Raw genomic sequence first — 21,479 nt, forward strand, 5'->3', positions numbered from 1 at the left:
TATACTGTTGAATGGCTGCTTGACAAATATTTGAAATTAGCTGCGAAGAGTAGGGCCAGTTATAATTGGTTTGCATGTTTGGACATAATTTAAAGGATGTGGCCAAATATGAACTGCCTCAGAAAAAGAAATACCAAATAATACCACCTGCAAAATCTATAAAGAAAATGCTTATTAAATATGGGCCACAGTTTGAGAATTATTTATGAACTTCAACAGCTAAAATAACAACATCCTGACCAGACAGCTCCATAGCTTTTACAGTACCAATTAGCACTGTGGCTTTTCTCTCAAAAATTTTTTTTAAATTATTCCTCTCCCTTAATAAGCAAAAGAAAAGAAATAATCCGAACCAGGATAATGCAAGAAAACATCACCAACAAAAATCAGACATAAATCAGATTGCCAGGTGTCATTTGGCTATTTTGAGGTATTTTTTAAGCTATATTTGAAGTACAGTAGCAAACTATCAATTAAAATAAATGACGAAGAAACCAACAGAGATTCTAGAGATCTACAGGGCTAAGAGTGGAGTGTTCCCTAGTGTTTATCACAACAATACACCCATTTGACACTGTGTAGCAGATAATCACTAATAGATTTCACATACCAACACCAAAGTACATATAGTGTTCAGAGAACATATATAACAGAAAAGAATAGAAAAACAACCTTTCAATATTCTGGAAGTACTTAGTCAACATAAAAATTATTATCTCCAGTGAAATGCTCCAGATAACCGAAATTTCCTGCCATACTTAAAGACAGAGAGTAAAGTTCACACTAAGTCATCAAATTCCACTGACTTGAACAAACCCATTGGCATCCATGTTTGTTAATCGAGACATCAAATAAATCAAAATAGATTTTAACACCAAGTAACAAGTTAGTATCTAGAGGAAGACTGACGTGTAAGGGGCAGCTGCAATTCAACCGGGTACTTTGTAAGATAGTTTCAAACATCTTTATTAGTATCACACAGAAAGCTGGACTGCTTTTCAGAAAGAGAAAATATCCTATTCAGAAAACAATGAATAACCTTTACACAGACATTTGTCAGCTCTGTAACCTTATGCATTCGAAACCCCACGGTTGAAGCCCATCTTTTGTCACAGTTAAGTAACACTGTATTCTACAAAACAAATACAAGGAAATGAGAAAACAAGTAAATATTTACTCACCAGCCTTCTCCTTCTCTGAAATAATTGGCATAGCCTGAAAGAAAAAAATAAATGATACCACTATTAAAAAAAATAAGAATATTAGGGAAACATTATAAAATCTTAAGGTAGATTTTATGAGTGTCCAGAAGGTCTGGAAAGAATTGAGGTCTCACTGTGTTAAGCACTCTGGAGAGAAACATACAGTTCCCATTTGAGTAGCTTAGAATCTATTATGAAACTAATCCTGTTAAAAAAAAAAGGACTAGAAGAGAAGGGAGGAGATGGACTTAATAAGATATTCCAATGATCGCATTTTGAAATAATCATCCTAGAATACATACCCACAAAATTCCACTGGGAAATTACTAAATAATTCTGAAGGAGTGAAGACAAAAACTGTGTGGCTGAAGTTGAGACTATGTGCTGCTTTTGGCTGGGATAGAGTTAATTTTTTCCATATTAGCTTGTATGGGACTATGTTTTGGATTTGTGCTGAAAACAGCGTTGATAACCCAGGGATGTTTTAGTTACTGCTGAGCAGTGCTTACGCAGAGTCAAGGCCTTTTCTGCTTCTCACCCCACCCCACCAGCGAGCAGGCTGGGGGGGGCACAAGAAGCTGGGAGGGGACACAGCCGGGACAGCTGACCCCACTGACCAAAGGGATATTCCATACCATATGACGTCATGCTCAGCATATAAAGCTGGGGAAAGAAGGAGGAAGGGGGGGACGTTTGGAGTGGTGGCGTTTGTCTTCCCAAGTAACCGTTACGCGTGATGGAGCCCTGCTTTCCTGGAGATGGCTGAACACCCGCCTGCTGATGGGAAGTAGTGAATGAATTCCTTGTTTGCTTTGCTTGCGTGCGCAGCTTTCGCTTTACCTATTAAACTGTTTTTATCACAACCCACAAGTTTTCTCACTTTTACTCTTCTGATTCTCTCCCCCATCCTACCAGGAGGGGGTGAGCGAGCGGCTGTGTGGTGTTTAGTTGCCAGCCAGGGTTAAACCACGACAGTCTAAAATGCCAAATCTTTCTTCTGCAGAACTCTACTTGAGTTCTGCCATTGACTTCATACAGTTAGGACTTGGGCTCAAATGTATGTTGTTCTACAACATACCAATTTCTTACTTTTTATATAACTTTTCAGAGACAAGTAATAGAAGTATTTTCATTTTGGCTGTAATTGTTTTTGGACTTGGAAAAGTGTTTTTTTTGCAATGGATGTAAAAATGTTTCATATTATACTTTTCTTTCAGACTAATGCAGAAGAACTTTCTGAGTGTATTTTTCTTAAAATAAGTAGGTTATAGATTGAATCAATAGTAAAATGGAATTTATATGGCACACATATAAACAGAATTAAAGAATGTGCAGATATAATAAAGGTAGGAAAGGCTGGATGAGAAATCGGATTGAGTATGCAATGTATACAGAACTGCCATGTAAGTTAAGGTATTAATTTTACATCCCTTTCACTCATGTCAGTCTAGCCTTTGTTCAGCAGATTTTCCTGCTGCAGATTTCACAGAAAAAGAGAGAGGGGAGCAATGGACAGAAATCACAAAACAGCCAGTTTCAGACTTTATATAGAGTTCCTGAAATAGACTTTGAAAATTTCATTTCAGGACTTGATTTGTCCTGCTATATAAAACAATATTTTATAACATTTCCTGGATAATATTTTGTACAAAATTTCAAATAGAACATGTCTTAGACAATACATATTAATAAATACCTTACAGATTGATAATAGCCGTAAGAATCCTTTTCTGATTCTTTCTGTTTCACCTGTACTCTGCCTAGTTAAATATCTGTTGCTTGAGTCTGACATTAAAAAATGTCGTACCGTCAGACTAATATTATTCAGAACAACAGCAGCCCCTTGCTTGAAAAGCATTTCCCTTGCTTTGTACAAACATGTACTTGTTCGGAAGAAGCACCATTTTGATCCAGTAAGTCAGCAAAGGCATTAACTTCAATAGACTGAAGAAAGTCAACATGCCAAAGAAACAATAAAATCACAGAACTAATTAAGGTATCAATTACAAAGAAAGAAAAAGTGTATCGTGTACAGATTTCTTAAAAAATAATTGATAGGATTTTGAAAACGAGTATAGAATTTTTCTCTCTTTCCTAGACCTAAGTGGTTACACTGGCTAAGAAAAATAAGAAAATAAGGAAAATTGTAAAGAGAGAAATTTGTAAAGAGGAGAAGGTAAGAAACAAGCAAACAAACAGGAAAAGAAAAACAAACAGGAGAAGAAAAAAGAATGAAGGAACATTAGTGTAAATTCAATGGAAGGGTCAGGACAAAAGAAGGAAAGATGGGGACAGGTTATTACCATGTTTTAATTTTGAGCTTTGTTAGCTATAAAAAAACCAAAGAAGGTGTGATGGCATCCTTTAAGATAAGCTTAGAAGACAACATTGAGATGACTGGAGAGTGTCAGCATAGAAATCATAAGCTGTGTCATGGAAGAGACACAACATTTGGGAGATGGTCCTGAAGGGCAAAGGGGTCCAGGAAGGCTGGACGATCTTCAAGAAGGAAGTCTTAAAGGCGCAGGAGCAGGCTGTCCCCATATGCCGTAAGAAGAACGGGCGGGGAAGACGACCGGCCTGGCTGAACAGGGAGCTCTTGCTGGGACTCAGGAAAAAAAGGAGAGTTTACCACTTGTGGAAGAAGGGGCAGGCGACTCAAGAAGAGTACAGGGATCTCGTTAGGTCGTGCAGAGAAGAAATGAGAAAGGCAAAAGCCCAGCTAGAACGCAATCTGGCCGCTGTCGTTAAAGACAACAAAAAAAGCTTTTACAAATATATTAATGACAAGAAGAGAGCCAGGGAGCATCTCCATCCCTTATTGGATGCGGGGGGGAACATTGTCACCAAGGATGAGGAAAAGGCTGAGGTACTCAATGCCTTCTTTGCCTCAGTCTTTAACAGGCAGACCAGTTATCCTCAGGGTACTCGCCCCCCCGAGCTGGAAGACAGGGACGGCGAGCAGGATGAACCCCCCATAATCCAAGAGGAAGCAGTCAATGACCTGCTATGCCACCTGGATGCTCACAAGTCTATGGGGCTGGATGGGATCCACCCGAGAGTGCTGAGGGAGCTGGCGGAGGAGCTCACCAAGCCTCTCTCCATCATTTATCAGCAGTCCTGGTTAACGGGGGAGGTCCCGGACGACTGGAGGCTTGCCAATGTGACGCCCATCTACAAGAAGGGCCGGAAGGAGGATCCGGGGAACTACAGGCCTGTCAGCCTGAGCTCGGTGCCGGGGAAGATTATGGAGCGGTTCATCTTGAGGGCGCTCACAAGGCATGAGCGGGACAACCAGGGGATCAGGCCTAGCCAGCACGGGTTCATGAGAGACAGGTCCTGCTTGACCAACCTGATCTCCTTCTATGACCAGGTGACCCGCCTAGTGGATGAGGGAAAGGCTGTGGATGTGGTCTACCTGGACTTCAGTAAGGCCTTTGACACCGTCTCCCACAGCATTCTCCTTGAGAAGCTGGCGGCTCACGGCTTAGACAGGTGTACTCTGCGCTGGGTAAAAAACTGGCTGGACGGCCGGGCCCAGAGAGTTGTGGTGAATGGAGTTACATCCAGTTGGCGGCCGGTCATGAGCGGTGTTCCCCAGGGCTCAGTTTTGCGGTCGGTCTTGTTTAATATCTTTATCAATGATCTGGATGAGGGGATTGAGTGCACCCTCAGTAAGTTTGCAGACGACACCAAGTTGGGCGGGAGTGTTGATCTGCTCGAGGGTAGGAAGGCTCTGCAGAGGGACCTGGACAGGCTGGATCGATGGGCCAAGGCCAATTGTATGAGGTTCAACAAGGCCAAGTGCCGGGTCCTGCATTTCGGCCACAACAACCCCATGCAGCGCTACAGGCTTGGGGAAGAGTGGCTGGAAAGCTGCCCAGTGGAAAAGGACCTGGGGGTGCTGGTTGGCAGCCGGCTGAACATGAGCCGGCAGTGTGCCCAGGCGGCCAAGAAGGCCAATGGCATCCTGGCCTGTATCAGAAATAGTGTGGCCAGCAGGAGTAGGGAAGTGATCGTGGCCCTGTACTCGACCCTGGTGAGGCCGCACCTCGAGTACTGTGTTCAGTTTTGGGCCCCTCACTACAAGAAGGACGTTGAGGTGCTGGAGCGTGTCCAGAGAAGGGCAACGAGGCTGGTGAGGGGTCTGGAGAACAAGTCTTATGAGGAGCGGCTGAGGGAACTGGGGTTGTTTAGCCTGGAGAAGAGGAGGCTGAGGGGAGACCTCATCGCTCTCTACAACTCCCTGAAAGGAGGTTGTAGCGAGGTGAGTGTCGGTCTCTTCTCCCAAGTAACAAGCGATAGGACAAGAGGAAATGGCCTCAAGTTGTGGCAGGGGAGGTTTAGATTGGATGTAAGGAAAAATTTCTTTACTGAAAGAGTGGTTAAACATTGGAAGAGGCTGCCCAGGGAAGTGGTGGAGTCCCCATCCCTGGAGGTATTTAAAAGACGTGTAGATGAGGCACTTGGGGACATGGTTTAGTGGGCATGGTGGTGTTGGGTTGACGGTTGGACTCAATGATCTTAGAGGTCTTTTCCAACCTCAATGATTCTATGTGACAGAGTGACAAGTACAGAAGATAATTCCTCTGGTGGCTTTATGACAGACTTAAATGGACTTTAATAATGTTGTCTATAACTGCAATGCAAGTCACTGGTAGTGGCCTCAATGAACACTTCTGAATCAGCTCCTATCATCATTCATATCACCATGCAGATTTTTTTCCATATGAGCATATCAGATTTTAAAACATTGTTAAACTTGCCATTTGTCACTTCAAGTTGTTTCCTGGAAATATACAATATTTCTAACTCATGATCACTAAAAAACATGTTGATTTACAACCAAACATAAATTTTAGTAAATTTGTTAGATGCTAGTCCTAAAGATTGCCAGAGTTGTTTAGCGGGTTTAGCCCAGGTAAAAAGATGTAGCTGGGAATACAAAGAACCATAATGCCTCAGGGCAGATGTGTAAGTCACAAAATTAATAATTCTGTTAACTAGGATGAATAAGCACTATAAGTTCCAGACAATTTAAAAGTAGAGTGAGGTTTGCAGATAAAAGTACTTCCTATGTTCCTACAGCAATCTTGCAGCAATTAATTAAGATTGATGCTAGAGAGACCAATGTGGATTATACAATCTACCGAAAGTAAGAATTCTAAAATCAAGTCAGGTGCATGGAAAAAAAAAATGCTACTAGAGTATTCAGATAAAGAAATACATTCAAAATGATAGCACCACAAAGTATATAAGTATTCCTAGAATAATCAGGAGAAGGACCTCATACAGTGGTGACTACCTGTCACCATCATTTGTCACTACTCCAGGTCCTCCATAGTGCATTATGTAAATAAAGAGATTTCTTTTTATTGCCTCACTTTTCTTCCTGGTATCAGACTTAGCTCACTTTTTCAGCAAAACATAGTTCCATTTCCTTCATGTTCTTTTAAAATTAGAAGAACTAATTTTCTCTGATTTGGTCTTATTGATTAACTGCACAAGAAAAAAAGTATAGTATTTTCCAAGAACCAAATATTTTCTCAAATTCATGTGAATCCAAGTAAAAAAAAGAAAAAAGAAATGATCTCTAAAAAAGCCCTTATAATAGCATCAAATTAATGAAATTAAAATCTTTTCTTTAGAACAGAATAGGAAGCATATTTTTTCCAAAGAATATCAATATCCTTCTCATTGTAAAGACTGCAACTAACATGAATGTTTGACTCAGAACATGGTACTGTGGCATACTTATAAATTCTGAATCTATTATAGCAGTTATGAAAGAAATTTTCCTTAAAATAATGTATATAAACAAGCAAGTCTTACTCATTAATTCTTTGCAACTTAAGGAGAACTCATATATATATAATATTTTTAGTCAAAGGTTTAGATTTTCTTAGTTTACAGAAAAATTGTAAATCTTCCTATTTTATTAAAATATATAGTAAATATAAAGTCCCTGATTAAAAAACCGAACCAAACCAAAAAACAGCCCAAAAAACTACCCTCTTTATCCACAAAGTACAAAGACATCTTGGATGATACTTTCAAATATGTCTGTTTTCTAAAGAGTGTTATTCTGCTGAATCAAGATGTAAAATGAGCTAAAAATTCTGTCAGAATGTTCTATTGCTGCTTAAAAGCTGAGGAAAAAAATCCTAAATGAACACAGCATTTCTTTAATATTTAAAATAAAGTAAACCACGAGCGAATCTTGTTCAACAAGGTCTCAGACAGCCCTACTATTGGTTTAGGTTTTTTGTTAATACAGCTACACGTACTGCTTACATGCTGCCCAGTGGGAAAATATGATTGTTACTTATGAGAAATGCTCTCATCTCCAGTACAGTTTTGAATTCACTGGAGACCTTCTTCCAATGAGTTCCATATGTTCCAAACGAATTGCATTCCCAGGAAGTGATTTAACATTTCTGGCAATGGAGCAATTAAACCGGATTTTCCTGCTTGGCCAGATGGGTTCACTGTAACTTCACATTATTTCTCACTCTCCTCACAGAACTAAAGAACTGGACTAACAATTTCCATGTGATCCGGTCACATGTGTTTAAAAAAAAAAGCAGGCAAACACCCTTTTTACACCCCCTTCACAGATTTCAACAAACACACCCCAAAGTCAGGCTCCTCTCTATGGTTTTAATAGTATGTGCTCTTAGCAGCACCATGAAAGAAAAGGAAAAAAAGAAAAAAAAAAAAAAGAGGAAATCCCTATCAGACCATTGCTGAAATAGACTCAGGATTTTCTTTTAAATTAGAGAATGTGATTTTTAACCTATGAAAATCTTACTTGAAATGTCTTATTAAAAATTTTTGTATGCATCCTTGCTGTATTGCAACTGATTCCCTGTAAATGTATTATGTCTGCAAATATGACTGTAAAACACTATATTGGACATTTTTCTTTGAAGTTGCAGTTGCCTGGCTCAGATAGAAATGATTACCAGTAGTACTGGGTAATGTCATTAGCAGTTAGGTGAAAAAGCTTTCTTCCGGCAAGAAAGAAAATGGTGGAAAATTCTGGTAAATCAAAACTTAAAATAAAATTTTTGCACAAATGAAAAGTTTTGTTTGACCAAAGTCAAAATATCTATTTTTTTCTGAGCTTTTAAGAATATGTTAACAGGAAAGAGAAGTAAATATGTAAAAAAGCCCATTATTTCAAACAGCAATCATTTTGGGCGTGTGCAGTTCTTCACTTCGAAAACAGGAAAGAAAGAATCCCTCCCCACCCCTCAAATTAGCTTCCTTCCATTACAGAGTCAAAATTCACATATTTAGTCTCTGAGCTGGGCTAAAAAATTAGCACTGTAGCTTTCCAGATTAGAAGTGGTATAGCGAGTAGATGTGTGCAGTGTCTTGGTGGGGAAAGGGGGCGGCATTATCTGCAAAGAATACAGAGTGCGTATGGGAGCAGCAGTGAGGGTACGCCGAACTGCAAGACTACCATTGCAAAAAGCTGAGGCACATCCAGTCTGACCTGAACACAGCTTGGTTCTCCTTTAACTGTAGTGCAAAGCTATATTTTTTTATACTGATTCCAAACGTGCAGACAAAGCCATTGTGAATAAAATTAAACTAGCTATCTTTTTTATTTCCTTGCACTCACAAAACATGAACAGCTCTATCATGACTGACTCGTCTGCAAAGGGCTACAATAGGTGGTAAAGTTTTGTATAAACTGGCAAAGTTACTGTAGAGAAGCACGTAACATATGATTTCTGAAATAAGGATCTAGTGACATGTATTGTTTTTTGTAGTATCTGATAAACCAATTGGAGTGAGTATATATTTCAATTTTGCAAACAAGGTACAGCATCTTTATGTTACAGCCATTAAATCGACACGTTTTCCCCAGAATAATACTTCCAGGGTTTTTTTGGATTGCAGAAGATAAAGTGCATTTGGCATTACGTGAATCACATTTTCATTGCTGCCATCCAACCATGATGGATATTCTACAAAGCCCTTCCGTCATAGAAGACTGTCAGCTACCCAGCCTTTTTCAGGTATGTATTTGAATAGACATGCTGGGAAATTTCCTTGTGAAGGATCTGATACATCTTGATTTGCAAGAATTTCTCTAGAATTTTGCCCGTGGAGATAATATCTTCTACTGTCCAGCATGAAAGTAAAACTCCAGGACAAACACTAGCATACTGGGATTTGACTAGAAAGGGGAAATCCAGCCTTCATAATAATTGTGAGCAGGTAACTGTTGCTGAGCTCAAGCTGTTATAAATCCCCCACCTTATTTTTGGAAGTGCTGTTATGGTAATCACCTTTTATTCCTGCAATTAAAAATCATGGTCTAAATTCTCACCTTAGTGGATGCTTCTTTTATGCAAAACAGTTTTAGTAAGAATCGTGTTGTTCACTGAAATGATTTGCTTCAAGACCAAATCCATATTCCTAACCTAAAGAACTGGAAGCTCATTAGGAGCAGAAAAGAGACCAAGCTCCAAAGCTTGCAAACATAGAAATGAATGTTATATTTTGTTTTTAAACAGGATCATTGACTTTAAGACCAGAAAAAAATATGTAGATCAAAATATCTCTCTGTTGTCTTCTTTCTAATCAAACGATCAAAACACACAAAAATCTAAAATCCTCTAAAGAAGAGCGATCTACTGAGCTTCTGATAAGAAAGGAAGGAGGTAATATCAACACAATATACAATTACCAAGGAAGGACTAATGAACCTAATGACAGAGAACTCTTTATTCCAGTAAACAAGGGCAATCTTGTACCTGAAAACTGAGGTCGACAACGCTCAGACAGAAAACAACTTTTAAGGATTATATAATTTCTCAAACAGCGTACATTCTGTATCATCTGGAGTCCTTAAATAGACATTTTATTTTATTTAGAAGGTATGCTCAAGTTTTCTTAATTTGGATAAGTAGTAGTTAAATTTAATTGGGTTATTTTAAGGAAGAAAAACACCCACATTCACTCAGATGGTTTGAAGTTAAGGAAATACTGCAGTCCATAACCGGGAATTTCCTCAGTTATATCCCCATTACAACAAAATATTGAATGAATATCTCTACCAGAAAATTCTGATTTTTTTAAACCAAAGCCTGTCGTGTTAATGAATCAGATTAAGAGAATAGACACATAGAAAACCCTTTTTGAAAAACTAATTAATTTAAAGTAATATTTTGGTATTAACATTGAACAGAAATCATAGCAATAATGTAGAAGAAAACCCAAGAATGATTCATTTATCATTCAGAATTATTTACAAAACATTATTTTATTAAACTTGTAAGCTTTTAAAGTAAGTTTTCAGTTCTCCACAATTTTTACAATTTTGATTTTTTTTTCAACTGGATAAGGAAAGAGAAAAAACAAAACCCTCAACTTTTAGGACAGACCAGCTTTAGAAGGGGAATTTAGCAAGGTCTTTCTTCTTTGTGGTCTTTCATTTTACTAAAGATTGCAATTACTAGAAGTAGAGCAGAAGGCAATTAAAATCCACCCAACAATAAAGCTGCATCAATTAACTCAATTTTAAAAAGGAATTAATGTCACATTCAGAGGTCGCTGACTAAATTTATGAGAACGCTATGAATTTAGTTCTAGTGGAAGTACAAAGCTGTATGCTTGCCTGCATATGTTCTCCTCCAGTCAGTTGTATGTCTCTCCCCAACTACTTTGTTTTCCGACTAGATATTTCTGTTTGCTTGAGCCTCTTCACGCCACTGAGGTCATGCAGAGACCCCTTCTAGTTAGTGCTGGATGGTTGGCAGTTCTCCTTCCACGAGGCACTTGCCAAAAGCCTGCACTTGGGGTGGTCTGGTAACTTCCTGCGTCTTCAGCATTCAGCTGGCATGGTGTGACTCTTGCCGGATTGGAAGTGCAAAACAAGGATGCAGAATAACTGTCTTGTGCTCTGTTTGGTGTTATTATAGACTTTCTATAGATCAGGGTAAGCTTCCAATGCTCTGAAATTTGTCAGGACCACATACAGCTGGTTTATATGACAGATAAGACAACAGCCTGTCTGCGCCTTGACCGGACCATTAAGTAGAATTTGACCATGATATAGAATTAAGTCCTTTCTCTTCAGGGTTGCTAAAGTCTTCAGAGCAGCAGCTGCAAGTTCCTAAATATCCCGAGAGTTACCATTACACGTTTTGGGAAACATACTTATGATTTTTTTAAAATTAGCAATTGTTAGACCTCAGCTTATTTGCATATCAGGACTTAACTTGGAAAAATGCCAAATGTGCAAAATAAACTTGTTTTTGATACTTCCCAGGAGTTCCCCAGATAAGGAACCGTGTTTCCACTTGAACTGCTCTTTAATTACTGGAGTGGACATACAGTACTTGAAAGAGAGGTCAGTTAAATTTTAGTTTAATGTTAAGGAATATTTATATAGTTTGTGGTAATAACAAAACCTGTGCTTCCTCCAGTTCCACCAAACATATGTATCTCTTCCCTAAAGAAAACATAGCTTTAATGTTAACACCGGAGCTGAGGTGTGACATGCTACCTCTAGAACTGGAGTAGCCCCAAGAGTGCTCATGCTTTTCATCAATCAGCAGAGGTTCTATTAGGGTTCATTTACACATAGAGAGCTTTTTCCCAAGCTCAGAAGTAATTTGTTTAGCTAATGTTTATCTTATAAAACCTTTTACAATAACAAACACATCAATAAACCCTGAAACATTGGCAAAGCTGAACTACTTGGGAACCAGAGGGCACCCAGCTCTGTAAGGCAGCAGTAAAAGATAATTAAAGTCTCATGTTTCCCATTTGTTTCAACATCATGTAATGTCTACAAATGTGATTTTGCCTTAAAGCCCTTAAATCTGGGGAATGTTTCTACATGGCTGACAGGAATCCCAGGTGATTTCAGTCTTTTCTCATCTCTTTATATATAAAACTTACAACCTTAGAATAAGTCCATGTTTCATATAAATAAAAAATTCTTTCAATCATGTGATGATAGAAAGTAAAATTTGTTACATGATGACTCTAAGTTACCAAATACCTTTGAGCACTTACTTGCAGAGTAAAAGGGGAAATTAAAAACAATGAAAACATAGCACTCCCATCTTTCCCTAGCCACCTCAAAGAAAACAAAGGAGTCCTTTGCCCTTCATCCCAAGAAAAACAAGTCACTCTTACTAATTTTGAAGGACGCAGACATGAAAATCAGGAAACTCATCTCATTGCTGCAAGTGCCAGAGTCTATCATAATGCAGAAGCTGCATGTTCATGAGCTAACTGAGAAAAGGTTAGCCACACACATCATCAGATATGTAAATGAGCAATCTGATTCTAATGATCTTTCTGTGACGTCAGCCCAAATCCAATGATTGATTGCTATCTACATTTTTGAATTCCACTAATGTTAGTCTCCTGGATTCAGATATCACAGAGGTTAACAGCAATAAAATAATATTTGAGTTTCTTGAATATTATATATGAAGGATTGATATTTATGCTGGTCGAGGAAGACCTCACTGCGTTCAGCCTTATGTTTTGAAAAAGAAAATCAGGTGTAGAGCATTGCAGCATCTTATTGACACCTACTGGGAGGGCAGCAACTCTTGACAGCTACTCACACTCTCATCCTGTGTGAGTTTGCTCTCTTGAATCTCTGCAGGTAACCCCAGCTGGCTACTCTTCCCATTGTTAGCAGCAGCAGGCTACTGCAACTGTTTAGAGTTCTCTATCTCCCTCTCAAAATAAAAAAGCAAACCCCAAGAAACTAATTTTTAAAACATGGTATGTATGTTTTGGCACAAATCTTTATGTCCACAGTCTCATGTGAATTCAGTCACTGTGATATTACATTTGTTGGACCAGGTGGGAAAGGATCAAAAACAGATCCCCAGGGAGGGTCTTGATCTTGAGCTTTATCCAGGCATAGAAGAATAAATTACTGCAAAAGCTACATCTCTTTTATGATCATGAAACCTTTACTTTCTGCAGAACATCATAGTTCTTTACTCAGGAAGCTGAAGAGTCACATAATAGTGATGCTAATCATGAGGTGATGGAGAGACGAGAGAGGTAGCATGCCGGATAAAATCAGTGATAGATTTGGGGGAGTCAGTGGGGTGTTTTATTGTGGAAAAAAGTGCATCTAACTTTGGAAGGTGCAGGTGTGATCATAGGATAGTAAGTGCCAAATTTCAGTAAGTTATCACCAAGTCAGCCAGATGTGACAATTACCATGTTTGTTCTTGGTTTACTAAAACATAAAGCAAAATAGATTAATATAAACCACCCTATTTGCTTTCATGAGGAGAAGACAAATGGCAAGGAGTAGAAGCAAACAAGACAGTAGCTTTGTCTTGGGTAGGAGAAGGAGGTGGAAAGGAGGGGAATAAACACTAAAACATGCTATCTGGATCTCATTTTCTTATTTGACCATATTCTTGGAATCTCAGTTTAATCATGCTCCAACATATACACATAGCAAGTGTGAGCATAAAAATCACCAAACATGACTACTGTGACCTTACTAAGTCAGTATTTCTCTAGGTCATCCGAGAAAGAGCAGGCTGAAGTGAAATGAGTTCTTTTGAGTGCTCTCTGCATATGTAGTGTGCTAACCTTTAAGCACTTGTCAAGCTTGTGGGTGACAGATAGACACAGTAAAACAAAAAGACGTCTTTTGGGTGAAAAAGTAAGAAAACTTGTCTTTCAGTTCATTCAAGAACTTCTTTCTTTCAAGATAATTGATTTAAAAAAAAAAGTAGGAAAAATATTGCTTATATGAAAACAACTCATTTTTTTCCAAAAGACAGAAAAAAGAAATAAAAATATGTAACAAGTAAAAATGAGAAGTTTATTTGTCAGTGGGAAAAGAAACAGGAGCTTTATCTCATAAAAGGGCCTAAGGAAATGATGCAAAGTAGGTTTTTTAATCCAAATATAACAATGAAAGTTCTAAAAAATAACCCAAGCCCTTGAAAAACCTCTTTGGAAAACAAAACATTCATCTGCACAGCTGTTTTATGCTAAAATGCTTATAACCAAATCCTCCTTTTTTGTTTGAGAAAAAACCCCCAACTATAACCATTTCTACTCTAATATCTAAACTCTAGTCAAACTGAGTATCAAATTTCCTTTGCTCATATAACCAAAAGCTTGGTTCCTCTGGTACAGTTAATAAACCAGAGAAATACATATTTCATCTGCCATATAGTTTCCTCAGCTGGAAGTATTACCCGTAAGAGCGCTAATCCCGGCCTGTGATATGACCAAGTCCTATTACATTTCTTTAGGGTCTTGCAACACCTTGCTTAACTCAGTAATGCCTGCGCTAACATTTCATAGTACATACCTACATGGACAGACACCGGCACAGACAACACACACGCTACATGTCCTCCACCTCTGTGCAGCAATCCCATTTTATTCCCAGGTACTATCTGTCAAGCTAGGATCTTTGATGTCATAAAAATCCAGAAACCAAGAGGCACTCATACAGCTGGGAAGTTTCGCTCATGCAGCCAACAGATTTTAAAAGCCTGGGAGGAAGGAGGGGTGTTTTGCAATTGACTGCAGGGGACTCTGGGTTCCATTTACTATCATAAGGCTCAGCCATAAATGCTGCAGGTTAAAGTTAGGATGAGCTTAGTGCATGGTTAAGATGACAGGCTAGTTACTACTTTTCTTAGAGCAAGACCACTGGGGATAATCATGGTCTGATATTAGAGCAAGAATACTAGTTGGACAATCTTTGTGCCAGTTACAAACATTACAAACACATCATTTTTCTCATCTTTAAAATGTAAGTAATAATGCTTTACCATTAAATGGGATGTCTGGGAGTTTTCAAGTGCCTAGAAAAAAAATTCTGCAAAGTATTGATTGTTCTGTGATAGACTTTTCTATGCATTATGTCTAAAAGTGTAGTATATTACAAGATTAACACATAAAAAAATCAATTAATCTTAACTTTTGAACATACACAGTTTTTTCTTACAATTGCTGTTTTTTACTGTAAATCATCTAGCATGCTATGTATTTTTGTAGCTTGCATTCTGATATCAAACTATTTTCCAGTAAGAAGTTCCATATTTTAGTTCATTTGTTTCTAAGGTTTTGATTGTTAGAATCAGTGGGTGTTAAAGTAGACACAGCTCCTTACATCATAAAAATGACACTGCATTTTTTATCTTAATTAACAGGAATAGTAATTTTCTATTCAAAAAATGGCTAACCATAGCTGGTGAAGGATATGCTCTGTCTGAAAAAACTTTATTTTATAAACTCCTTTTATGGGACACTTAAAAGTTGGAGATATTCAATATTGCCATTCATTTATCTAACATAAATTCCAAACATTACTATTTTCTACAGATGATATATTTCTAATTCATGGAAAAAAGAAATTGTTACTGATACAGAGCACAATTCTGCTAAAGTCAGTAGGAACTTTGCCAATTACTCCAGTAAGTGAAGGCTCAAGTGGACTCTGCCTGACTCATAATCTTCCTGTCTATGCTGTGTCCATTTCCTTGTTAAAGACACAGTTCTGTGTGAGCATATATGGATATGTATAAAAGATAATAAAATCTACTATTAAAAGCCAGGATTTATATCAAACCTTTTATTAATTGCTACATTTACTATGAAGACAGCCCTTTTAAGATCCTTCCTTTTCTAGAAGTTCTAAAATCAGTCTTCTTTAAGGATCACTTTATTTATTTATTTTGTTCTGAATTTTATTTTTGGTTTCTGCAGGCACTAAGCAAAGAAGTATCTCATTGACGTCTGTGTTCCCACGCTATTCCCATGAAAAGCTCACTCAGGCTTGCAGACATGCACCGCGGCTCCTGAGAGTAGTAAGTGGGTCAAATTCTGTGAAGTGCTGGGCATTTTCTATATTTCCCCAGGATCATGCCCTAATAGTACAGTTTCTTTCTGAATTGTTCCAACTTTCCCAAACTTTGTGTGGCATATTACAAAAATGTAGTTCACAGTTTCTAAACTTGCAAAACTTTCCAGAGGGAACAGCACACAAGAGTCCAAGTACACTCTTGGCTTTCATATCAACACCAGTCCCCTGAGGAGAGTTTGAATTATGCCATATTTTAGTTAAGAGAGATGAAACGTTTTCTGCAAAAACACTTTTGACTGAATCTTATGTTCACACTCAACTCTCCTAGAACCAATATTTCACAAGCGTTTAAAAATATTCCTGACCATTAATGATGGTGCAAAGAATTCTAGAAAGCCACAAATCCCGTTTCACCATATGAAGAGGTGTTTTTTTGAAAGCAGATAGTCTGCGGACTGGCAGAGTAGACTTCTGACAAAATAGCTGTGTTTCATACGAAAAAGATTTTGTGAAAAGAATTATATGAGTAGAATAAATATAAAATTTTAAATCCACCCACATTAGTCCCTAGTTTTTGCCACAGGAAGGGTAGATGACAGTTTTTTTAAAAAGCATTTCTTTCTTGTGTCTTGGCAGCAAAGTAAGCAGAAATATGGCTTAGTGAAAATAAAACACCCAACGAACAAACAAAACAACAACACTGTACCAATCCTTCTACCAGTGCCTGTTTTTCATTGGAAAGAATAGAAGAATGCATTACCCTTGACCACCCATGTACTTCAGACCTTCCAAACTCAATGTTTGCATGCTGAACTCAATGAGGAAGGAATAGTCTGTGTATGAAGCAAGTTGCAAAAACTTGCTATGTCTCTCAGGACAGAAGTACAGAATGAAAGTTCTATTTGATATTTGCCTGTGTTTTGATTTAAGAATAAACGTGGTGATAGCAGCAGAGTGTATTCATCACCTTGCAGCTGCTGAAAGAAAAAAACCTTTAGTAGTTAGTACCAAAGAGAGTGAGAGAAAGAAATAAGCTAACCTACAGATAAATTAGATCAAGATTTTTCAGTCTGCCTTTTTTATGCTCATTTCTCCATTATTTTGTACTTCTAGTCTAGTCAAAATCTAGACCATTCTGATTTACTTTTCATAGGCAAATCTTACTCCTTGACATCTGGGCTTAGCGTGATTTAGAAACAGAGGAACAGCCAGAAGTGAGGACCCACAGGCTAGGGACTATTTAGAGAAGCTGGATGTATTCCAACCTGTGAGGCTAAATGAAGTCTACCCAAGCATGCTGAAAAAGATGGCTGATGTGATTGCAGGACCAACATCCATGAAAAATCATGACAACTGTGTGGTGTCCCTGATGGCTGGAGACAGACTTACACCCATCTTCTAAAGAGGCAAAGAGGCAATGATCTCTTAAGCTTGTCAGCTCACCTCAGTCCAGGGAAAGATCATGGAGCACACCTTGGAATCCATTTCCAAAGACATGAGCGACAGGAAGGCAATCAGGAGCAATCAACATCAATTTACTAAGAGCAAATCATCCTCGACCAACCTGATCTGCCTTCCAAGATGTAATCACTGGCTACATGGATGAGAAGAGACCAGTGAATATAATATACCTTAATGTTAGTAAGACTTTATACACTGTCTCCCAAAGCAGTCTCATTTGGAAGCTGAGAAAGTATGAGCTGGAAGAGCAGACAATGAGATGGGTGGAAAACTGGCTGGACTGACATTGTTCAAAACTGTCAAACCATTAAAACTGATGTCTTCAGCTAGGGTATCTAGTTCAAAACCAGCTTATCTCTTAGAGTTTTTAGAATGAGGACAGAACTCATTTGTTCTGAGTTCCTAATGGCATCTGGATGCATCTTTTAGATGCAGGACAAAATGGTTGAGAAGACAATGCCAAACATTGCTGAACACAGAAGAGCAGCTCTGCACTCAGTCTGAGGAAAAGATGAAATTCTGTGAAAACCAGAATCAGTGAAATTTCAGGGAGTCCCCAGAATAACAAAGGATTAGGATGCTGACACCCAGGGAACTTGTGGAATCTGAAATAGCTCCTGCTATGTGTACTGAGCTTAGTTTATAGAACTACAAATTGTAAGAATTTCTTGTGAAGACATTAAAGAAAGACATAAATTCAAACTTGAAATCCAAGCAGGAAAAAGATGTTGGCTTAAACCATACCTTTACAGATGCTGCAGATATATGACAGATTGTCTTGAAGTACTTTCCACAGACATCAAGAAAACAAATAATGGCAGAAGAAGGAGATGGTGTTGCCATAAGTAGTAATAAGAAATTTTCATGGGTTTCCAAGTGGCCTGAGCAAACTCAATCTATGTTTGTGAGAAAGTGACAGCATTTACAAGTACACATAGCTTCAAAGCTACATTTGAACAGGACTAAATAATCCAAACTTTCAGCTTAATAAGCACCACACAAAATACCATATATTTCAGCACTCGCTCTCCTGATTGGTATATGTCTTTTGAAACCTGAATATTCCTAACTGACTCACAGTAACCCAGTGCAGTCCTGAAATACTGGCACTAGAAGCAGCCATTTATCTAGGTCTAGAGAAACCCAAAACTTTTTTGTGTATACATAGGAACAAGCCTGGCATACAAACAAATACACTGCAGTAAGTTTCCTGATTTTTTTTTTTCTCCTATGCTGAGAATTCCACAAATAAGTTATTAGGAAGGTGAGGCTAGGGAAAATATGTAGCAAGAGATTACTTTAGTACTTCATTACTATAAAGTGCACTTGCAGATAGCTTCTATCTTCAAGAACTCTGTTGTCTCATATTAAGCTATATAAAAGCTGCTGCAGCTACAGATTCCTGGCTGCCATTGAAAATCTCAATGTTCTTATAGCAGTTAAATTCTGTTAAGACCATCACTAATTACAAAGTATTGAAAATTATTACTTGCTGTTATTCCTATTTCTTTTGCAAGTTGTTTAACATATTTAAGTATTCTAGGAATTAAAGAATTTCAATAATGTAGTTAACTTTTGTCCTAAGTTTTCTTTTTTTAGTCTTGTCCTTTGGTTTTTTTATAAGACAGCTCAAAATTTCCATCTGAGTATGTATGAGCCTGGATCCAATATCATGGAAATTGCATGAAACAAAGTAGAACAGAGCAGCTAGTCTGAACTCTGTGTCTTATAGGCAATTATCTATCATCCAGTTCAAATAAGTAATCTTCAGGACCCTAAAATGTTCAGGAGAGATTCAGGCTGCAGGTCATAAGTGTTCAGCAGTAAATTAATTTAGTAAATTAACTTAAATAACCCAGATAGAAAAAAATGTATATTTTGTTCAGGACATTATGATGAAGGGGGAAAAAAAAAAATCAGTATTTCTGCCAGTTGTGTCTGGAGAGTCCTCTTGAAGATTGGTTTAGTACTGAGAGTATATGCTAAACAGGAGAGAAGAGAGTCTCCTTAACATCACTGGTCCTCTCTGCTCTGTATCCTATCTCCATTTGTGATGAATACTTCAGAGAAAAATATAGCTGGTCCTTTGTCCTCTGAATACCCCTGACCAGCCAGGGATAATCATCCTGTTCTGATGCCTAGAGGTGATGAAATCAAGTGTGGTTTTATTTTATTTCTTATTTTCCTGAAAAACTATAGCAAGAAAGTTGCAGGCACACTGATTCAGGACAAATCTTGATCTTCCCTTAATCTAGGAAAGAAATGATTGCGCATGGGAACGATTGGAACAAGAGAGACCTCTGCAACCATGTCACACCTTTCCAAAGACAAACAGAAAGGATGGATCCAACCTTGTTACATAGGCATTAACCTAATTTGTTTTAAAGACTTAAAATGATTCCAATCTGCGATCTTTTCTAAGAAGCTGTATCAACAGTTAACTACCCTTTTGCTATGAAAGTGAATGTTATTGCAAGGTTGAACTTTAATCGCATTCTGTAGCAAATGAATCTTCTTACGCCTTTGCTGGCAAGACTTAAAAGCCGTCCACTCTTAGATATCTTTTCCACATTCCTACATACAGTTATCAAACCACTCATTATCCTTTGGGCTGATTCCTCAGTGTTTACCAGGAACTGAAGATATGATACGCTATAAAAGTATTCACTTCTCCTGAAGTGACAAAATTAACCTCAATTCCATGTGTGAGTATTTATTTAATTTGAATTACCTGTGGATAAATGAACTTTTCCAGGAGTAATCACTGAGCATGATCCCATGTAAAACCCTGAATGCTGTTACAGCTCTACCACAAGAATTCTGGTAATTAAACTTAAGAGAAATCAATGGAAAGCCTTCCTTGACTTTGGCAAGCACTGAATTGTGTCCTAGATCACTAAAGACTATCTTTTTCCCTGATCTTTTCTGACTTCAAATGCTAGGGCAATTGATGTTCCTTTGGTCAATTCAATCTCACTTTCATTAGATGCTTTACTCACCCAGTCAGTTTTACAAACTGCTACTGAAATAGAATTTGAGAGAATTGGTACCTGGGAACCAATGGAATGTACTCCTTTACATAAGGGTCATGTCATACTCGTGTCATGTTGTATCTCATGGGGGAAGGAGATGGAACTGTTGAGCTGCCTTTTGTTCAGAGAGCCTTCTGTCACCTAGCTCACAAATCCAGCAATAAGACAAAGCCTGTGTTCTGCTGCCAGCTATAGGAAGGAGTCAGAAAACAATTATCCTCCACTCCTCCCCGAGTAATAAGAGTAGATCAGAAGGGGATAAGAATTTTGATTTATTTTGTAGTGTTTAGTTAGAGGAGCCATGTAAAAAAGAATCTTGAACCTCTGTTTAAAATGTCTTCTAACATGATGCAGCCTATGATAACCAAAGTATTTGTTGTTCAACTCAATACTGTAATGTTTGAAAATAATTTTCTCAAAGTAACTTAAGAACTTATTACATGTAATTGTTTAATCTGTGTTATACAGACTTTGTAATGAACAACTTACCTACTCCCTATAAATGAAATTACCAAAATCTTTAAAAATTACTTTATTCCAAAATAAAATAGGCAGTAGAGCAGGAACACTAGAATGAAATGCTCTGTTAGTCTCTCTCATTTAGATGAATTCATCCTGTAGGTGAAGAACACAGCTCTTTAACACAGTGGGATCAGTACGGTTTTAATGAACAGCTGATTGGATCAAGACTTGGGAGAGTCACAGACGGAACTGGTATAATTTTCCTCATGTACTGCCTTTTAATGGAAGGACAACTGCACTGTTTGGGAAAATACTTCCTCAGCTGAGTGAGAGTCAGTTCCACAGTATCCAGAATCTGACAGTCAGAGTCGATCTGTTTGATGCAGTAGTGGAAACAGGAATGCTTGGTAAACAGCAGAGCTCCCACTGCTGAACTTTAGAGCTGACCTGCACTGAAGCTTGCAATAATGGGAACTTCGTACATGC

The 21,479-nt window shown here is 38.0% G+C and overlaps 1 protein-coding gene across 2 annotated transcripts in view; it reads right to left on the minus strand.

Annotated features, from left to right (window-relative positions):
* DLC1 (DLC1 Rho GTPase activating protein) overlaps positions 1-21,479 on the minus strand; it is a 247,831-nt gene that overhangs the window by 135,266 nt on the left and 91,086 nt on the right. For both annotated transcript variants that reach the window (XM_076336305.1, XM_076336306.1), the window contains exon 5: positions 1,182-1,215. In XM_076336305.1, coding sequence (XP_076192420.1) covers positions 1,182-1,215 — 34 coding nt within the window. The remainder of the gene's footprint in view (positions 1-1,181; positions 1,216-21,479) is intronic.

Source organism: Aptenodytes patagonicus, chromosome 4, assembly GCF_965638725.1.
Source record: "Aptenodytes patagonicus chromosome 4, bAptPat1.pri.cur, whole genome shotgun sequence".
NCBI lineage: Eukaryota > Metazoa > Chordata > Aves > Sphenisciformes > Spheniscidae > Aptenodytes > Aptenodytes patagonicus.